General features: G+C 36.6%; 1 protein-coding gene across 4 annotated transcripts in view; it reads left to right on the top strand.

The window, feature by feature from the left end:
- KIAA1328 (KIAA1328 ortholog) overlaps window positions 1-18,477 on the top strand; it is a 228,982-nt gene that overhangs the window by 86,649 nt on the left and 123,856 nt on the right. For all 4 annotated transcript variants that reach the window (XM_028524448.2, XM_028524446.2, XM_028524447.2 and 1 more), the window contains one exon: window positions 9,685-9,812. In XM_028524448.2, coding sequence (XP_028380249.1) covers window positions 9,685-9,812 — 128 coding nt within the window. The remainder of the gene's footprint in view (window positions 1-9,684; window positions 9,813-18,477) is intronic.

The following is an 18,477-nucleotide window of genomic DNA, read 5'->3' as shown; positions in this document are numbered from 1 at the left end:
CAAAACAGCGGGGGAAATGGTCAGCACCTGAGTGGTGTCACACTTGTGTTTTGGCGAAGGTCGCTGTGGCCTCCTCAACTCTCAGGCTTCACCTGGAGTGGCCTCTGCAGCATTGCACACAGTTGACTGCATCTGTCTATTGATTTTTCTTTGCCTGCCCTTTACATGTGATTGTTACATGGGTCCTCTCCTCTCAGCTTGAACATTTCTTTCTACGAGAGGTTTTCTGTGGTTCCTAAGTCATTTGCAGTCCTTGTAGGAAGTGTTGGCATAGCACTGCACAGTGCTCCTGCCGCTGCTTTCGTCATACGTTACTGTGTGTCATTACCCGCCCTCATCGCTGGGTGGTAAGCTCACTGCGGGAGACAGTGTTGATCTTGCTCATCATTGGAGGTCTAGTGTCTAGCACAGTCTCAGTTGTTGATGCATCTATTTAATGAATAGTTACTGAGCACCTATTATGTAGGCCTAGGAATTCTGCAGCAAATAAAACAAATGTTCCTGCCCTGTGGAACTTGTTTGTTGAATGAATGAATAAAACTACATTCTTCCTGGAAATGTTACATGCTCATGTCTTCAGCTACCACATATAAAGTGACCAACTCCCAATTTTCTGTTTTCCCTGGGACCTCTTTTCTGAATTCCAGGCCCAGGGCTTTAAATGTCCCTTATTGACCATTGAGACTAAATGCTTCCCAAGCATCTTGAACTCAGTGCATCTAAAGGTGCCCCATCCACCCACACCTTGTATGTATTCTGCATTCTGTCTTGGGAAATGGAACTCTTCATTGGTCATACATCTTGTCACCCACCTCATAAGTTGACAGTGTCTTAAATTTCTCTTTATAATCCCTTTACCCCCTAATCCCTACATGCTGCTTCAAGCGAGGCCCCTCTCATCCTGTGCTTAAATTGTTGTAGCAATGTTCTAACTGGTCGCTTTGATTCTAGTCTTAAGCCCTGCAAACATTACAGGAAATGGAACTTTTCTATTAAGCCTTCACATTCCTATGAAAGGTGCCTTTTAAAAATGCAGATTGGTTGTAAGACATTAATGAACTCAGAGGGAAATAAAATCCAAACAACTCAGTGTAATGTTCGAGATCCGGCCCGTGTTTATCTTGCACTCATTCTCCCTACTCGCGACCAGTTCACGACTGTTCTGCACCCCTGCCGCGCCCGCAGTGCGCTATTTGGTTTCTACACGCCCTCGTCCCTGATGCCGAGGGGCTCCAGTTCCTCTATGTAGTTCTTTTCCAGAACTCATGTCTAGGGTCTTGTCTTCTCTGGAGCCTTTCCCAATTTCCCCACAGTGTGGTCAGAGTGGCCACGCACCTCCGTGTTTTAGAATTTCCACTGTGCCCTGGGTTTGAATGACTCCCCTAGAGCGTGTTCTCCTTCTTTGGTTAAATCTTTCTCTAAGCCTCTTGATGTTTTTCCCTCAGCTTTATTCAGATATTTTTGACATACAACATTGTGTAAGTTTAAGGTGCACAGTATGATTTGATACATTGTATATACATTGTAAAATTATTTGTGTGTGTGTGTGTGTTTGGGTTCATGGGGATATGTTCCAGCCCCCAGTAGATGCTAAAACCATAGATAGTACTGAACCCTGAACCCTAAATACACTGTTTTTTCCTATACATACATGTCTATAAAAATGCTTAATTTATAAAGTAGGCACAGTAAGAGATTAAGAACAATAATAATCAAATAGTACAATTACAAGGATATACTGTAATAAAAATTATATAAATGTCCCACAAAATCTTATTGTACTATACTCACATTTCCTTTTTTAGCATATTTTTAAAAATTTTATTAAATTTATTGGCATGACATTGGTTAATAAAATTATGCAGATTTTATGTTTACAGTTCTATAACATATCATCTGTGTATTGCATTGTGTGCTCTCCACCCACAAATTTGTCTTCTGTCACCGTGTGCTTGACACCCCTTCCCTCTAGCAACCACCGTACTGTTGTCTGTGTCTGTGAGTTTCTGTTCATGTGGCTGCTTTCAGTGTTATATCCCACATATGCTTGACACCATATGCTTTTTACTTTTTCCACCTGACTTATTTCACTTATAGCATGATATTCTCAAGATCCATGCATGTTGTTGCAAATGGCCATTTCATCTTTTCTTATGACTGAGTAGTATTCCATTGTACTTATGTACCTCATTTTCTTTATCCAATCTGTAGAAGGGTACGTGAGTTTTTTTCCATGTCTTAGCCATGGCAAATAGTGCTGCAGTGAACAGATGGGTGCATGTATCTTTGCGAATAAATGTTTTCAACTTTTTCAGGTGGATACCCAGGAGAGAAATTGCTGGGTCCTGGGTCATACTCACTTTTTTACTTAAAGGAAGCACTTTACAACTTCTCTTTGGCATATCTGACTTGCCAGCGTCACTACTTTGGTGCTTTCAAGCCATTTGTTAAGTAAAATAGGGGTTACTTTAACCCAGGCACTGTGATGCCACCACAGTGGGTAACTGAGACCACTAGCACGTGACCAGCAGCGGGGAGCATGCAGAGCGTGTATGCTCGAGAGAAAGGGACGGTCCACATCCAGGGCAGCATGAGGCGGGATGGAGCCGGATTGTGTGGGGTTCCAACAAGCTACTCAGAATGATGTGCAATTTAAAACCTATGAATTGTTTATTTCTGGAATTTTCATTTAATATTTTTGAAATGAGGTCGACAGTGGGTAACAAACTGCAGAAAGCAAAACCACAGATAAGAGCTACTACTCTAACGCATTTTGGAGTTAAGGCTTTAGCCTTTGTAAAGTGACCATTACCAGCATCCGTTTCAGCTGGTTGATTCGATGTATATGTTTTGATGTGATCTGCCCTATTAATTTACATTATATTATCTTATGAGAAGTTTTTCCTTTGATGAAGTCACGATGACTCCTATTCCTCTCAGTTGTTAAATGGTGGCTGGGCCGACCCCCAGGCTGTTCACACCGTTGTGCTGGTGTCATGTCCGTGATTCGGTGTAGACCTCCCTTACGCTCAGTTTTCCACATTTGCTGCATTCTTTTCAGTCATTTGGCCAGGATTGGGTTAATATGTCTTCTCGTGACACTCCCTCCCCCAAATCAGTTCAGAAAGCATTTTACCCACATTTTCCGAACATAAATCCTTCCCTTCAGATAGAGGATTAAGGTCTCCTTGTGCTGGGGAGAAAGGGAAACTATTGTTTTGTATGGACACAAATTTTGGGTTTTCCAGGAACATGAGGGCATTTCAAAATTTGGTGAACAATATAGGTATAAAAAATTGATAAAGTAGGACTGCCTGTTTTTATATTCTGCCACCTGGCATATGTTTAAATGAATTTGCCTGTATAGGCATACCTCAGAGGTTTTGCAGATTCAGTTCCAGACCACAGAAATAAATCAAATTTCACAGTAAAGCAAGTCACTCAATGTTTTTGGTTTCACAGTGCACATAAAAGTTACGTTTACACTATACTATACTCTGTTGAGTATGCAATAGCATTATGTCAAAAAAAGTACTATACATAATAAAAAGTTGTTACTAAAACTGCTAACCATCATCTGAATCTTCAGCGATTCATACTCTTTTTGCTGGTGAAAGGTCCTGTGTTGGTCCTCGTGGCTACTGACCGACCAGGGCGTGGGTGCTGGAGGGTTGGAGTGGCTGTTGCAGTTTGACAACAGTGAAGTTTGCCCCATTAATTGACTCTTCTTTTTGTGAGTGATTTCTCTGTAGCATGTGATGCTCTCTGATAGCATTTTACCCACGACAGAACTTTCAAAATTGGAATCAATCCCCTCAAACCCTGCTGCTGCTATAACAACCAACTTTGTCATGCTCTAAATCGTTTTTGTCATTTCAGCCTTCTTCGGAGCATCTTCATGAGAAGTGGGTTCCAATCTTAAGAAACCACTTTCTTTGCTCATCCCTAAGAAGCAACTCCTCATCTGTCTGTTAGTTTTATTATGAGATTCCACAGTTCAGTTATTTCTCAGTCTCCATGTCAGATTCTCTTGCTGTTTTCAGCACACCTGCAGTTACTTCCTCCTGTGAAGTCTCAGACTCCTCAAAGATATCCATAAGAGTTAGAAGCAACTTCTTCTGAACCCTGTTAATGTTGATATTTTGACCCCTTCCCATGAATCACAAATGGTTTTTTATGGCATCTAGAATGGTTAATCCTTTCTAGAAAGTTTTCAGTTGATGTTGCTCATATCCATCAGAGGAATCACTGTCTATGGCAGCTGGAGCCTTACAAAATATATTTCTTAAATAATAAGACATGAAAGGCAGAATTGCTCCTTGATCCATGGGCTTCAGAACGGATGTTATGTTCGCAGTGATGAAAAATACGTTATTCTCCTTGTACATCTCCATCAGAGCTCTTGGGTAACCAGGTGTATTGTTGATGAGCAATAATATTATGAAAGGAAACCTTTTTTTCCCCTCAACAGTGGGCTTAAAATGTTCAGTTCACTGTGTTGTAAACAGATATCTTGTTATCTAGGCTTTTTGGTTTTATTTACATAAGGAAAGCAGAGTAGATGTAGCATAATTCTTATTTTATTCAATGTATTGGGGTGACATTGGTTAATAAGATTATATAGGTTTCAGGTGTACATTTCTTTGATCCATGATATGTATACTGCATTGTGTTCTTAAAGTCAAATACTCTTCTGTCACCATATATTTGACCCCTTTATCAACTACTACCCACTGACTCCCCTTCCCTCTGATAACCACTATATTGCTGTCTGTGCCTGTGTGTTTTTCTTTGTTTTTCTTGTATGTTCATTTGTTGTTTTCCGTTTTATATCCAACATATATTCATATGATCCTTAACTTTTTTGATCTGACTTATTTTACTTAGCATGATATTCTCAAGGTCTATCCATGTTATCACAAATGGCAGTATTTCATCTTTCCTTATAGTATTCCATTGTACATATGAAGTCTGTCTGGAGAAAGTCCAGCCATTGTTAACATAATGAGAATGGTTTTCATGACATCAATGTAACCTGGCAGCCAAAGAGAGTGGACTGGAATGCTCATGTATGAACAATGATGACTTCACTGTTCTAGTCAGTGGGGGTGATAGACACTATTGAGTGAGCATGTGCACTGTGTGGCCGTCACATTCAAAATGACTGAGCTAGTAGAACAATGAATCTGCATCAAATTTTGTGTTAAGCTTGAACATTCCTCCAGGGAAACTATTCAGATGATACAGAAAGCCACAGCTATGGACCACTGGCAGCTTCATCACAGCAGTGCTCCCACTGATTCATCATTTTCATGCAGAGGTTTTTTGTGCAACATCAAATCTTCCAGGTGACCCAGCTCCGCTACAGACCAGATTTGGTGCTCTGTGACTTCTGTCTTTTCCCAAAACTAAAATCATCTTTGAAAAGGAAGAGATTTCAGACCATTGATTAGATCCGGGAAAATATGACCGGGCAGCTGATGGTGAATGGGAAAACTATGTGAGGTCTCCAGGTGCCTACTTTGAAGGTGACTGAAGCTTCATTGTCCTTTGTACAGTGTTTCTTGTATCTTGTATCCTCTTCAATAAATGTCTCTATTTTTCATATTACATGGCTGGACACCTTCTGGACAGGCCGTGTATGTACCACATCTTCTTTATCCAATAATGTATTAAAAGACACACCAGTTGTTTCCTTGTCTTCTTAAGGACCCTAGGGTTTTCAGAATGGTAAGAGAAAATTGTCCTCAACTTAAAGTCACCAGCTATATTAGTCCTTAACAAAAGAGTCAGCCTATCCTTTGAAATTTTGAAGCCAGGCATTTAGCTATGAAAGTCCTGAATGACATCTTCCAATAATTTAAGGCTGTTTTGTCTACACTAAAAATCTGTTGTTTAGTGTAGCTACTTTCATTAATTTTCTTAGCCAGATCTTCTAAATAGCTTGCTGCAGCTTCTACGTCAGTATTTACTGCTTCACTTTATGTTTTTTATGTTAAGGAGACATCTTCTTTTCTTACACCTCAAGACCAAACCTCTCCTAGCTTCCGTTTTTCCTTGTGCAGTGGGCTCCGCTCTCTCGGCCCTGTCAGAGTTGAAGAGAGTTAGGGCCTGGGTCTGGGTTAGGCTTGGGCTTAAGGGAACGTTGTTGCTGCCTTGGTTATCTATCTAGAACGTTGGACTTTCTGCATATCAGCAGGAAGGCTGTATCACCTTCTTACCATTCCTGTGTTCACTGTAGTAGAAAAGTGCTTCAAGAACTTTCCTTTGCATTCACGACTTGACTCTTTAGTACAAGATTCCTGGCTTTCAGCCTGTCTCAACTTACTACATGCCTTCCTCACTAAGTTTGATCATTTCTAGCTTTTGATGTTAAATGAGAGATGTGCAAGTTTTCCTTTACCTGAACACTTAGAGGCCACTGTAAGGCTATTAATTGGCCTAATTTTAATATGTTTTGTCTGAGGGAGTAAGGAAGCCCAAAGATAGAGGAAGGAAGACAGGAGAACCACTGGTCACTGGAGCACTCAGAACACATATATGTCAAGTGAGTTTGCCTTCTTATGTGGGCACAGTTCATGGTGCCCCCAAACATTACAATAGTAACATTACAGATCCCGGCTCACAGATCACCACAACAAATATAATAATGAAAAAGTTTAAAGTCTTGTGAGAATTACCGAAATGTGACAAAGAGACATAAAGTGAGCAAATGCTGTGGGAAGAAACAGCGCCAATAGTCTTGCTTGGCACCAGGTTGTCCCAAACCTTCAGTTTGTACAGTGCACAGTAGAGTGAGGCCCAGGAAATGAGGTGCGCCTCTAATTTGTCTTCAAGTGCTGCTGCATCTACCTCTTGGGCTGTTTAATTGTGCTGCCCTCTTAAACAGTGAAAATCGTATTCTGCATCTAAGCTGATACGTTCATCTACTGTAAACATTACTGCCTATGATAACAGGTAGAATGAAAAAAATCTTTTTATTTACATTACAGCTGGCAGAGACCCCCAGGACCACCTCAAATCATCCCTGTCTTTCAGATCTTGCTGACAAAAAAGCATGGAAATGTAAAACAAGCCAAGTCTGATATGACCTGACTTTGAAAACATTAGCTTATTTAGACCACCATTCATTCTGTTGTCGTTGTTTTTTTAAAGATGCTGTTTATTCAACAAGCTCTTCTAATTAATGTATTCTTTGAGATTAGTAGTCTCTTCTTTCTTGATGAACGAGTTGCTCTTCTACAAGCCATCTCTGGCTCTTTTTTTGTTAGAGATTAATAATGAGAATAATGAAGCAAATGGTTATTTGTGCTGCCATGATTGACAAAGGTTATTAGAACAGGAATCTGCCCAGAAGCGATGACTAGGTTATAAAAATGTTGTAGAATACTGAAACCAATCACCATTTTTGACATTTAAGAAATACTATTCCCACTTTAATCATGATGGCATGGTATAAAAGTATTTATGCAGAATAATCTCATTGGGCAGTAATTTTTATACCAAAAGCATACATAATTAAGTGTAAGGGCGAGATTCAGAAGTGATCTGAGAGAAAAATGGGCCTGGAGGGGGGATGACCACAGTGAGAGATGAGGAGCAGAGCGCTCCTAAGCAGAACTGTCTGTCTCCCGCACACTGACCTGCACAGTTAGGTGCCCTTTTCCATTCATTGTCTTCATCTTGAGCACGCCGCAGGGTTGAGGAGCTGTTGGGGAGGGTAGCCCAGGTTAGGCTGCTATATTCTTCCTACTAGACTGTAAAAAATATAAGGAGGTATACGGATGGAAACCGCCCTCACGATGGTTTTATTGCTGAAACACCACCTTAACTAACATTTTGCAAAAACAAACAAATAAGACAAAAATCTAATTATATCCTTTTGTATTTAATATAGTCATAACTTTGTAAATTAGGTAGTAGTTATTTTTATGAAAACTGTACCATTGCTTCCACCCTGCATTTGTTTCTCTGTTTTTTTTCGGGGGGGGGGGTGTTAATAACAGCTTTATTGAGATAAAATTCACATATAATAAAATTCAACTTCTAAAGTATATGATTCAGTGTTTTTGACTATATTCCTAAAGCTGTGCAAAGACAACATCTCACACCAGAGCATGTTTATTACCTCCCTCATAAAACCCATAACCATTAGCAGTTGCTTCCTCTTTCCCTCCCCCAGACACTCACAACCACTAATGCACTTTCTGTCTGTACGGCTCTGCATATCCTGGACATTTCTGTTCGTTTGTTTGTTTGTTTTTCTTCTGCTTTCCCCATGATAGGTACTTAAGGAAATTGGAGAAGAGAATAGAAAGAGAGCGTGAATGAATGTAACTCTTATTTGTGATCGGTTTACTTAGAACTGAGTATTCTTTTCCCTGGCTTACTGGAAGAAGTATTTAAAATGAAAGAATAGCAACAGCTTTATATAAATGAAATAATATAATATGTAATATTTTGTGCTTTATATAAGTGAAATAATTTAATATGTAGTATTTTGTGTCTGGCTTCTTTAGCAAAATTCAAGATTCATTCAGACAGTAGCATGTAGCCATACTTTGTTTCTTTTTACAGCTGAGTAAGACTCCTTGGCATAGATATACCACATTTCGTTTATCCATTGATCAGTTGGTGGACATTTAGGTGTTTTCACTTTTTTACTATATGAATGATGCTGCTCTGAATATGCATGTACACAGCTTTACGTGGGCATACATTTTTAATTCTCTTGGGTATATACCTAGAAGTGGAATTGCTGTGTCATATGGTAGCTGTGTGTCTAACTTTTTGAGGCACTGCTAAATTATTTTCCAAAGCAGCAGCACCATTTAATCTTCCATCAGCTATGTACGAGGGTTTTAACATTTCCATATTTTTGTCAGTGTGTATTATTGTCAGTCATCTTTGTAGATGCAAAGTGGTATCTCATTATAGATTTGCATTTCCCTAATGGTTAATGATGTCCAGCATCTTTTCTAGTGCTGCTTGGCCATTTGTATATTTTCTTTTTTATATTTTTATTTTTTTTTATTTTAATCATTGTTCAAGTACAGTTTTCCATTTGTATATTTTCTTTTGGGACATATCTATTCAAGCCTTTTGCCCATTTTAAATTAGGTTAATAGTTTTTATTGCTGACTCATATAACATGTTACTATATTCTGATAACAGTACCTTATATATGTGATTTGCAAATATTTTCTCTCATCCTGTAGGCTGTCTTTTCAGTTTCTTTTTTTGAAGCACAAACTTTTAAAGTTTGGAGTCAAATTTCTCTCTTTATTTTTTTATTTCTGTTTTTTAAGTACCCATTACCTAATCCAAGATCACAAAGATTTACTTTTATGAATTGCATAGTTTCAGCTCTTACATTTAGGCCAATGATTCATTTTGAGTTAGTTTTGTATATGGTGTAAGGTAGGGATCCAACCTCCTTTTTTTGCATGTGTTCACATTTGTTTTTATTCAAATGTAAATGTTTAGCAGAAATGTCTCTTCAAATGAGATACATTCAAATGAAAATACATTTACTATGTTCATCTGAAGACTGCACTCACCTGCACTCTCACCAAATATGGTTCCATGTCTGTCTCTGTTCTGTTTATTGGACTCTGAAAAGCAGCATTCACAGGTGCACTTTGAATTTATTTATTCAGTTTTTTCCTTAATTTGTAATCTCACCTCTTCAGCTACAGTACAGAGAATGCCAAGAACTTCTAAGCCTCTATCAGAAATACCTATCAGAACAGCAGGAGAAGCTCACCATGTCTCTCTCCGAACTTGGAGCTGCAAGAATGCAGGAACAACAGGTAAGCATCTTTATCCCCACCTATTCTTGTTTTTAATGGATCAGCAAGATTTCAGAAGAGTCATTTGCCTTTTGCTTCATCTCACAGTATATGCAGGGTGAGGCAAACTAGATTTACAGGTGTTTATATGGAAAATAATACAATAATAAATAATAGTATAAGAATAAACTCTGTTTCAGGTACTCAACTGAAATCCTACTTTTGCCCCACTCTATAATATTGTCTTAAAACATGGAAATATGGTATGTGCTTGAGCTGGTGTCTTTTACTTCCCTCTTTCCCTTCCCTCCTGTTCCTGGGCCCCAAGGTCAGGAATGATCACTTGAAGCAGGGTGTTGGGTCTCTGAGGAAGCTCCTGAGGAAGCTTCTGGTTGTATGGAGGCACAGCAGGAGTGGCAAAGAAAACTCACTTTCCTGTTGCTTAATGAAGATCAGGTGGACTGTTTGTTACTCATTGTCCTTATGGAAAACACTGAGTCTTTCCCAACTCATGCTTACGTTTTTAGAATAATAAAAGTGACTTGGTAACTCAGAAAAGCTTTAATTGGATAAAATTAAAATATTTTGTATGATTTTGTTTGTATTTATATGTATTAATTGCGAATATACATACGAGAGTGTTTGTAGATACACTCGCATACATGTCATCACATGGTATATAGTATACAATTAAATGAATGTTCAGAACCTGGCCAGTTGCCTTTCACTTGCCCTTGAGCAAGTGATACTTGATCTCATTTTTATATCCACATGAGCTTAAATCTTCAAATAGATGGAGATAAGCTTGATATTTTAAATCATTTTAGGAGAAAAAACTGTGTAATAGAGTCAGTCATTCATATTAAGTATTAAAACACGGGTCATGTACCCAAGTACTATTCTCCCCTTCAAATAGTGGCATCTGCGATCTTCTAAAGAGCACCATTGCCCTTCAACCTAGAGACAGCTGTGTCAGGTGCATTAGGAGTTTTGGCCAAGAAAACTCCAGTTTTGAATCTGAAGTTTGGACACATGGAAAACTTTTTTAAATAAATAAATAATTTTGCTGGAATGTGGTAAAACTCAGATTTTTAAAAATATGCTTTTTTTAAGTTACATTTATAAAAAATGGCCAAAGCATGAATGGTTTATTTGTATTCTAATTTGAAATATTTTCTTTTGTTCTGTTTTCTGGAAACCTAGGCTATAAAATGATGCAGAGCAAGGTGACAGGTAATCTTGATTGTTCATCTGGATTTTTCCTGCCACTTTGATGACAGTCTTTAAGGCAGTCTTGAGTAGGCTAGAGAAAACTGTAGCATGAAGATGAGATTTTGGCCTTTATTTTTGCATTTTCACTTTCTCCCTTTGCACGACGTAGGTGTATTGGCACAAAAATGAAGGGCAGCCCACTGTCAAGGGTATGTGAGGAGACACAGAGGGCCTTTCAATGACCAGTATAGTATAATCTTATGACCCCAAAGATATAGAGAGTCCAGAAACCGTCACTAGGGTTCTCTAAAGATAGCTAGATAAGGAGGCCTAACCCTTTATCTGGGAGGAAAGAAAATTTTCTCAGGTATTAGTGTTGTTTAAACTAGTGAATGAATCTTAGATGTTTCGCTAGAGACCAATCATAGTTTACGCTTCCTTTCTTAACCTTAACTTTGAGGGACAAAACTTAAAAAAAAAAAAAAAAAAAAATATATATATATATATATATATAGCAAAAAAAAATATATATATATAGCAAAAACTAGAATGAAAATGTTGGCCAAGTAGACAGTTGTATACACTCAAAAAGAGATACTTTGAATTTTTATTTTGACTTGATGAGAAAAATTTAAAACCATATTTTCAAGAAGTAGCTGGTGGTCAAGTTTCAGATTATGTTTTATATACAGTAAAAATTAAATTGAGAGTTAAAGGCCACTTGTAGGCTCTGCCATTTGAACCCAGAGAGGGAAAGTAAGTTTCATCTTGAATATGGAGTAGAGATTCACACCTCGTTTCCTGTGCTATCTGATTGGTTCTGTGACAAGCTTCTCTATGCTGAGCAAAGGTAAGCATCTTCTCTTCTTTCCTCTGGGAAGTGGATAAATTTGGCCAAGTCTAATTCCAGTCAGGAAGAGCATCATTGGGAAGACCTAGCCTAAATAAGGAAGTAATTAAGTTAAATGTCCTCTTTGTGTGCTTCCGAGTGGGCTGCGCTTATTTCTGTCCCAGCAACTCTCTTGTTCTTCTGTAACGAGTGTTTACTCACTCATCTCCTCACCAAGCGTTTTTGAAAACAGGCATCTCGATATATTGGTCTTTGTACACTGATAGCCTAATGTAGGATTTGGCTTAATAAATATTTTTTAATAACAGTTACATAAATAATTTACTTATTTTTTTTTTACTCTGTTCATCACCACTCATCCTCATACTCTCCTCCACCTCTCCACTCCACCTCCCCTGGCAATTACCACACTGCTGTCCATGAGTTTTTTCTCTTTCTTTATTCTTTTTGCTCAAGTTCTCCATGCCCACACCGGAAGAAACCTGAAACAATAATTCTTTTCTGCCTGCTGTTGCCAGAGTGGCAGGAAAAATCCAGATAAACAATCAAGATTAACTGTCACCTTGCTCTGCATCATTTTATAGCCTAGGTTTTCAGAAAACAGAACAAAAGAAAATATTTCAAATTAGAGTACAAATAAACCATTCATGCTTTGGCCATTTTTTATAAATGTTGTGACTTCAAAAGAAAAGAATATATGCACCCCTATGTTCATTGCAGCATTATTTGATGATTCTAAATCACCAAGATTTAGAAGCAGTCCAAATGTCCATCAGTAGTGGAGTGAATTTTTTTTAAATTTTTGTAACCAAAAAACATGATATATATATACACATATGTAGATATCATATATATATATGGTACATACTGTGTGCTAGGTACTATTCTAAGCCCTTACATACATTAAATCATCTGGTGCTCACAAAAAGCCAATGAGGTTATTATCCCAGTTTCATAGAGGAGGGACCCTAGGTAGAATGAGTGGCTTGCCCGGGTCATACAGCTAGCAAATCTGGCTGGCTCCATAGTTTCTCGAAGGAAGAAAAACAAGAAAACTTGAGATAGCTAAAAAAAAAATGTTTACTTTAGTGTCTTTGTTTCCATAACTAACCCTTGGAGGCTCTTAAACTGACATACAGATTTTCGAGGACCGGAGCACAAATGTGGTAGAGATGTTGGGAAACTATGTGCTTTTCCTATGAGTAGCCACAATGTCAAGTAAACACAAAATTTTATTTGCTCTCAAAATAAGTTTTTTTAAAAAACTCATCTCCAGATGTTGCGATAGGGATAGCAGCAGCAGCTCATTCTTCGCGAGGCGTGCGTTTGACTTTGAGAGACTTGTTCTGTTTCTTCTTTGCACTGGCTGCCATCTGGCTCAGATTGCATATTATGGGTGTTGCTTATAGTTTTATTAAATCCACAGTTCTTCAGAAGAATGTCCTGGCTTACAATTTTCCTTTGCAACTTCTGCCATTTCCCTGAAAAGAAATTGCTCCACTTACAAGGTGAATTTTTTCCTCATTTCTCCCCATTTTCTTTCTTGCTTTGCCTCAAAGAAAAATGCATTTTTACATTCATTTTGGAAAGCATTACAAGCTTTTCATGGTGTACACTTGCTCTGTTTAGATTGAGATAGTTCACTGATGAGTTTTCCTTATCTTAAGAAACATTACTTGGTATAACGTTGGTCTTGGACATGGAAGGATCTAGCAACCAGTTTTGACCAATGTATATTTTAGAATGTACCTTTCCTTATCATAATTGAATGTTACTTCTTTTTTGTGAACCTGAACTTGAACAATGTCACCTCAGACTGTGATGCTTGTAATTTCTATTTCAGTCTTATTTAATAGGCTCTATCGTTGTTGATATGTTACAGTTTCTCCTCAGTACTCCTTACATTAAGATAAAGCCTAGGCAGCATTTAAGTAGCTTCTCCCACTGTATTTCTAACTGTTGGTATTCAAACCTAACTTACTATTTCTCTTAACTCTTTACGTTTATAGTAAGTAAATGTACATGGGTGGATTTGGAATCTTATTGAGATTTCTCCCTTTTCTATTTAGTATAAAGTGGACAAAATCATTACGTCCACCACTTTTTAGCAGTGGGCATTGAATATTAATGAATCATTGCTGTTCTGATCTGGCCATTACATTCCCTTTTATTAGCATTATTTCTGTGTGGTCCCTTGCTAAACCTTTTCTGTTACTGCTCATTATTTCCTCTTGTTTCTCTTTTTCTGTTTCATTCTTCTCTGGCTTCTCCTTATTTCCCTCCAAGTCTCTAGATGCTTCTCAAGTACTAATTCCTCTCTCTGGCTTTTATTCCCACTGTCTTTCTGTCCTTCTACTTACTCGGAGAAGCTTACATTGTTTACTATCACCTGCACATGGAAAACCTCCTAAGTGAAGGTCTTCAGCTGTGACTATGGTAAAATTACTTAAATATTAGTCTCATTACTTCCACTGCTACTATTCCATTGCATGCAATCTTTGGCCTGCAGTCCTTGCAATTTGTTAATATTTTTTGGTTCTCTTTAGTTGATAGTCATTTGCCATATCCACTTTTGTAATCACAGAATTTAAGGACTATTATGGTGCAATTCAGACTTGTAAGTAAACAGCTGGTATACATGCTGCTATTTACCTGTCACGTAAAGATCTCCCTCTAATTTTTATTATAGTCCCAATAGCTACTTTTAGTGAATCTGAGTTGGCACAAAACCTGTTTTCATTCTTGGTTTAACAGTCTTCCAGAACAGGATTTCCATTTCCAGAAATAATGGAGTAAGTGGAACTAGATATATGCACCTACCTAAACAAATGAAAAACTGGACAAAAAATATTAGACAAAGGTTTAACAGGGAATGGACATCAAATACTTAAGGAGAGTGATCCCTGAAGGAGGAGAAACACACTACATGAGCCATGCAATTGTCTGAGGATGCTACCTAGACAGAGGAGCCCACGTAGAGACTGGTGGTCTCCATGAGGTGCAAAGATGGGGCTGGGAGTTTGAGGAGACCAAGGTGGTATGAGATCGCAGAGCTGAAAACCCGTGAGGGGAGAGCTGCAGTAAGGAGTACTCCAGAGATCAGCAGAGACTCTCTCTCAGATTTTAAACTAGTTAATGACCAAGCATAAATATGAAAATATTTAATGAGTCTGGGGGAAAGAAGTACCAAAAGAAAAAATAATCCTTACAACTTATATTGGTTGGGAATAGGCCCTGTTTGTACCAGCCAGATCTATAAACTATAAACCTATGGATCTAAGCAGATCAGTGCATTAAAAGCATAAGAAATATGAAAGGAAACACTATCAAGTCACATTATAAGCAAATAACTTAAAACTAAACCAATGATAAAAAAAATTTTAAGCAGCCAGAGGAAAAAACATACATAAAGAAAGTCAAAAATAAAAATGAAAGTAGATTTTCTGGGGGTCAAACAATGTACACGAGAAAACAGTGGAACAATAAATTACTGAAAGAAAAAATTATCAACCTTGAATTTTATACTGAGAAAAAAATATCTTTCAAAAATCAAGGTGAAATAAAGAATTTTTCAGACTATAAAGGCTGAAAGAATTACTTACTCACAAACTTATAAGAAATGTTAAAGGAAGTCATTCATGTAGAAATAAATGATACTAAGTAAAAATACGAATAAACACAAAGTAATGAACACTAGAAATGGTGACTGTAAATACAAAATTTTCTTCATATTATTGAAGTCTGTTTAAGACTAAAAGAATTTAATTTTTAAGAAAAATAATATGGGATTTATAATAGAAACAAAATGTGTACAAATGGTACAAAGACTGGGAGAGGATAATTAAGTTCTACTGATAAATTAAGTTATTAGATCTGTAATGGTGTGTGCCCTGAAGGTAGACTCTAATAAGTGAAGATATGCTATCAACTCTAAATAAGTCCCCAAATTAATATCACAAAAAGTTATAGCTATTAAGCCAATGAAGTAGATCAACTGGAATCATGAAAAATAACCCAAAAGAAGGCAGAAGAAGAGAAAAAGTAAACACAGAAGACAACTAGGAAGTGGATGGGAGACTTGACTTGGAGTGCTACATACACAATACAATATACAGATGATGTATTGTAGGTTATATATATAATTTTATTAACCATTGTCATCCCAATAAATTAAAAAAAATAAAGTATAGAAAAGTAAAGGCATGGAAAAAAGATTTGCCATACTAACATTAGTAAAAAGAAAGCTGGAGTGGTTGTGTTATCAGACAGTCTATTTCAGAGCAAAGAATATTTCCAGAAAAAGAAGGCTGTTTCATAATAATGAAGTGTTAAATTCATCCCCAAAGGAAGCAGGAGATAAGAAATACTACAGATTGGATGGAGCGGGAATCAATGAAATAGAAAGCTAAAAAGAGAATGAGAGTCAGTGAAACGAAACCCTGATTCTTTGAGAAGACCAATATATTTGATAAGGCTGTAGGCAGGCTGATCAGGAAAAAAAGAGAGATGGTAATAACCGGTATTACTATCTACAGGAAAATAAAGATGCATAATGAACAATTTTATGTTGATAAATTTGACAACTTATATAAAGGATAGATTTCCTTGAAATACACAAACTACTAAAGCTTACTTAAGAAGAAATAGATAACCTAAATAACCCTATAATAGTGATTGAATTAGTAGCCAAAAGCCTTCCCACAAAGAAAACATTAGATTCAGATGGTTTTACTGGTAAATTCTCCTGAATATTATTATTTATTTATATACTGTATAGCATGGTTACTATAATACTGTATTGCATATTTGAAGTTGCCAAGAGAGTAGATCTTAAAAGTTCTCATCAAAAGGAAAAAATTTTTGTAACTGTGTATAGAGACATATGTTAACTAGACTTAATGTGGCAGTCATTTCCCAATGTATGCAAATATAAAATGATGTACACCTTGACTCAAATTCATAATATGTCAATTATACCTCAATTTTAAAATATAAATAATACTAATTCTACATACACTTTCCAGAAAATTTCAAAAAAACCTCAACTCATTACATGAAGCCAGCATTACTCTGATACAAAACCAGATAACATTGTAGGGAAGGAACACTACAGATCAATATTTCTTATGAATATAGGTGCAAAAACTAGCACAATTTTAACCATTTGTATCCAACAATATAAAATATTAAATTATGACTAAGTGGTGTTTATCTCAGGAATGTGAGGTTGGTTTAACATTTGAAAATCCATTAGTATTGATCATATTAGCAGTCTAAAAATGATAAAATATGTACTCATCTCAAAATAATGCAAAAAAAATTTTTAAGAACTCATATTCATTCAGGATAAAGAGGTCCAAAAAATAAGAACAGAAGAGAATGTCTTCAACCCAAGTAAGGACAGCTCAGAATAACTTATAGGTAGCATTATACTTTTCATGGTGAAAGGTCAGGAATAAGGCAAGGTTATTTTTCTGTTAATTCTTTTATTCAACATTGTATTAGAGGGTCTAGCCAGTGCAATAAGTCATGAAAAAGAAATAAAAGGCATACAAATTGGAAAGGGACTAAAGTTATCTTAAGATGACATGATAAAAATGTAAATCCACATAAAATGTAAGTCTACACAGACTTTTTATGTAATTACCAAAAAAGCTACTAGAAATTATGTGAATTTAGGAAGGTTGCAAGACACAAGAACAATTTACAAAAATCAATTGTATAACATTTCTATGAGGAACTAACAGTAGTCAAAATCACAGAGACAGAAAGTGGTTTTGTTGTTGCCAGGGACTGTGGTGTGGGGAATGGGGAGTGACTGTTTAAGAGGTTTGGAGTTTGAGTTTTACAAGATGATGAAAGTATGGAGATAGACAATGGTGATGGTTGTACAGCATTGTCAGTGTATTAATGCACTTAAAATGATTCAGATGGCAAAATTTATGTGTATTTTAGCACAATAAAAAGTTTTTAATCATTTATATAATATATACTAGTAACAAAGTAAGGTGTTGGAACTTAAAAACATTTTAAATTGTTAAATTTTTAAAATACCATTTTATAATAGCATCAAAATTTATAAAATGTTTAGGGATAAATGTGACCTGCACTCTGACAACTGCTCTGCAAAAGAATTTTAAAAACACTTAAATACATGGAAAGATGTACCATGTTTATGGATCGTAAAGCCAATACGGTTAATGTGTTAGTTCTCCTAAAATTGATCTACAGATTCAACACAATACCAGCTGATTCCAGTAGGCCTTTTAAAAAAAGAAATTGATATCTGATTCTGAAATTTATATTAAAATGCAAAGGATCAAACAGAACACTTTAAAACTACCAGTAATTCAGACTGTAAGGTAATATAAAAATAGATAAGTCAGTGGAACAGAATACAGTACCCAGAATTAGACCTACTCATTTATAATCAGTTATACCTAAACTGAACTCTAAAACCTAAAGCTATAAAAATTCCAGAAGAAAACATTTAAAAAAACTTTTTACCTTGATTAAGGAAAAGAAATTAGAATCAACACCACAGACATGACTTGCAAAAGGAAAATTGATCATTGCACTTCATCAAAATTAAGAACTAGTTTACTGAAAACATTGCTGTGAGAA

The sequence above is a fragment of the Phyllostomus discolor genome, chromosome 9, assembly GCF_004126475.2.
Source record: "Phyllostomus discolor isolate MPI-MPIP mPhyDis1 chromosome 9, mPhyDis1.pri.v3, whole genome shotgun sequence".
NCBI lineage: Eukaryota > Metazoa > Chordata > Mammalia > Chiroptera > Phyllostomidae > Phyllostomus > Phyllostomus discolor.
Note: the sequence above shows the minus strand (reverse complement) of the source record. Positions and strands in the feature narration are given on the sequence as shown.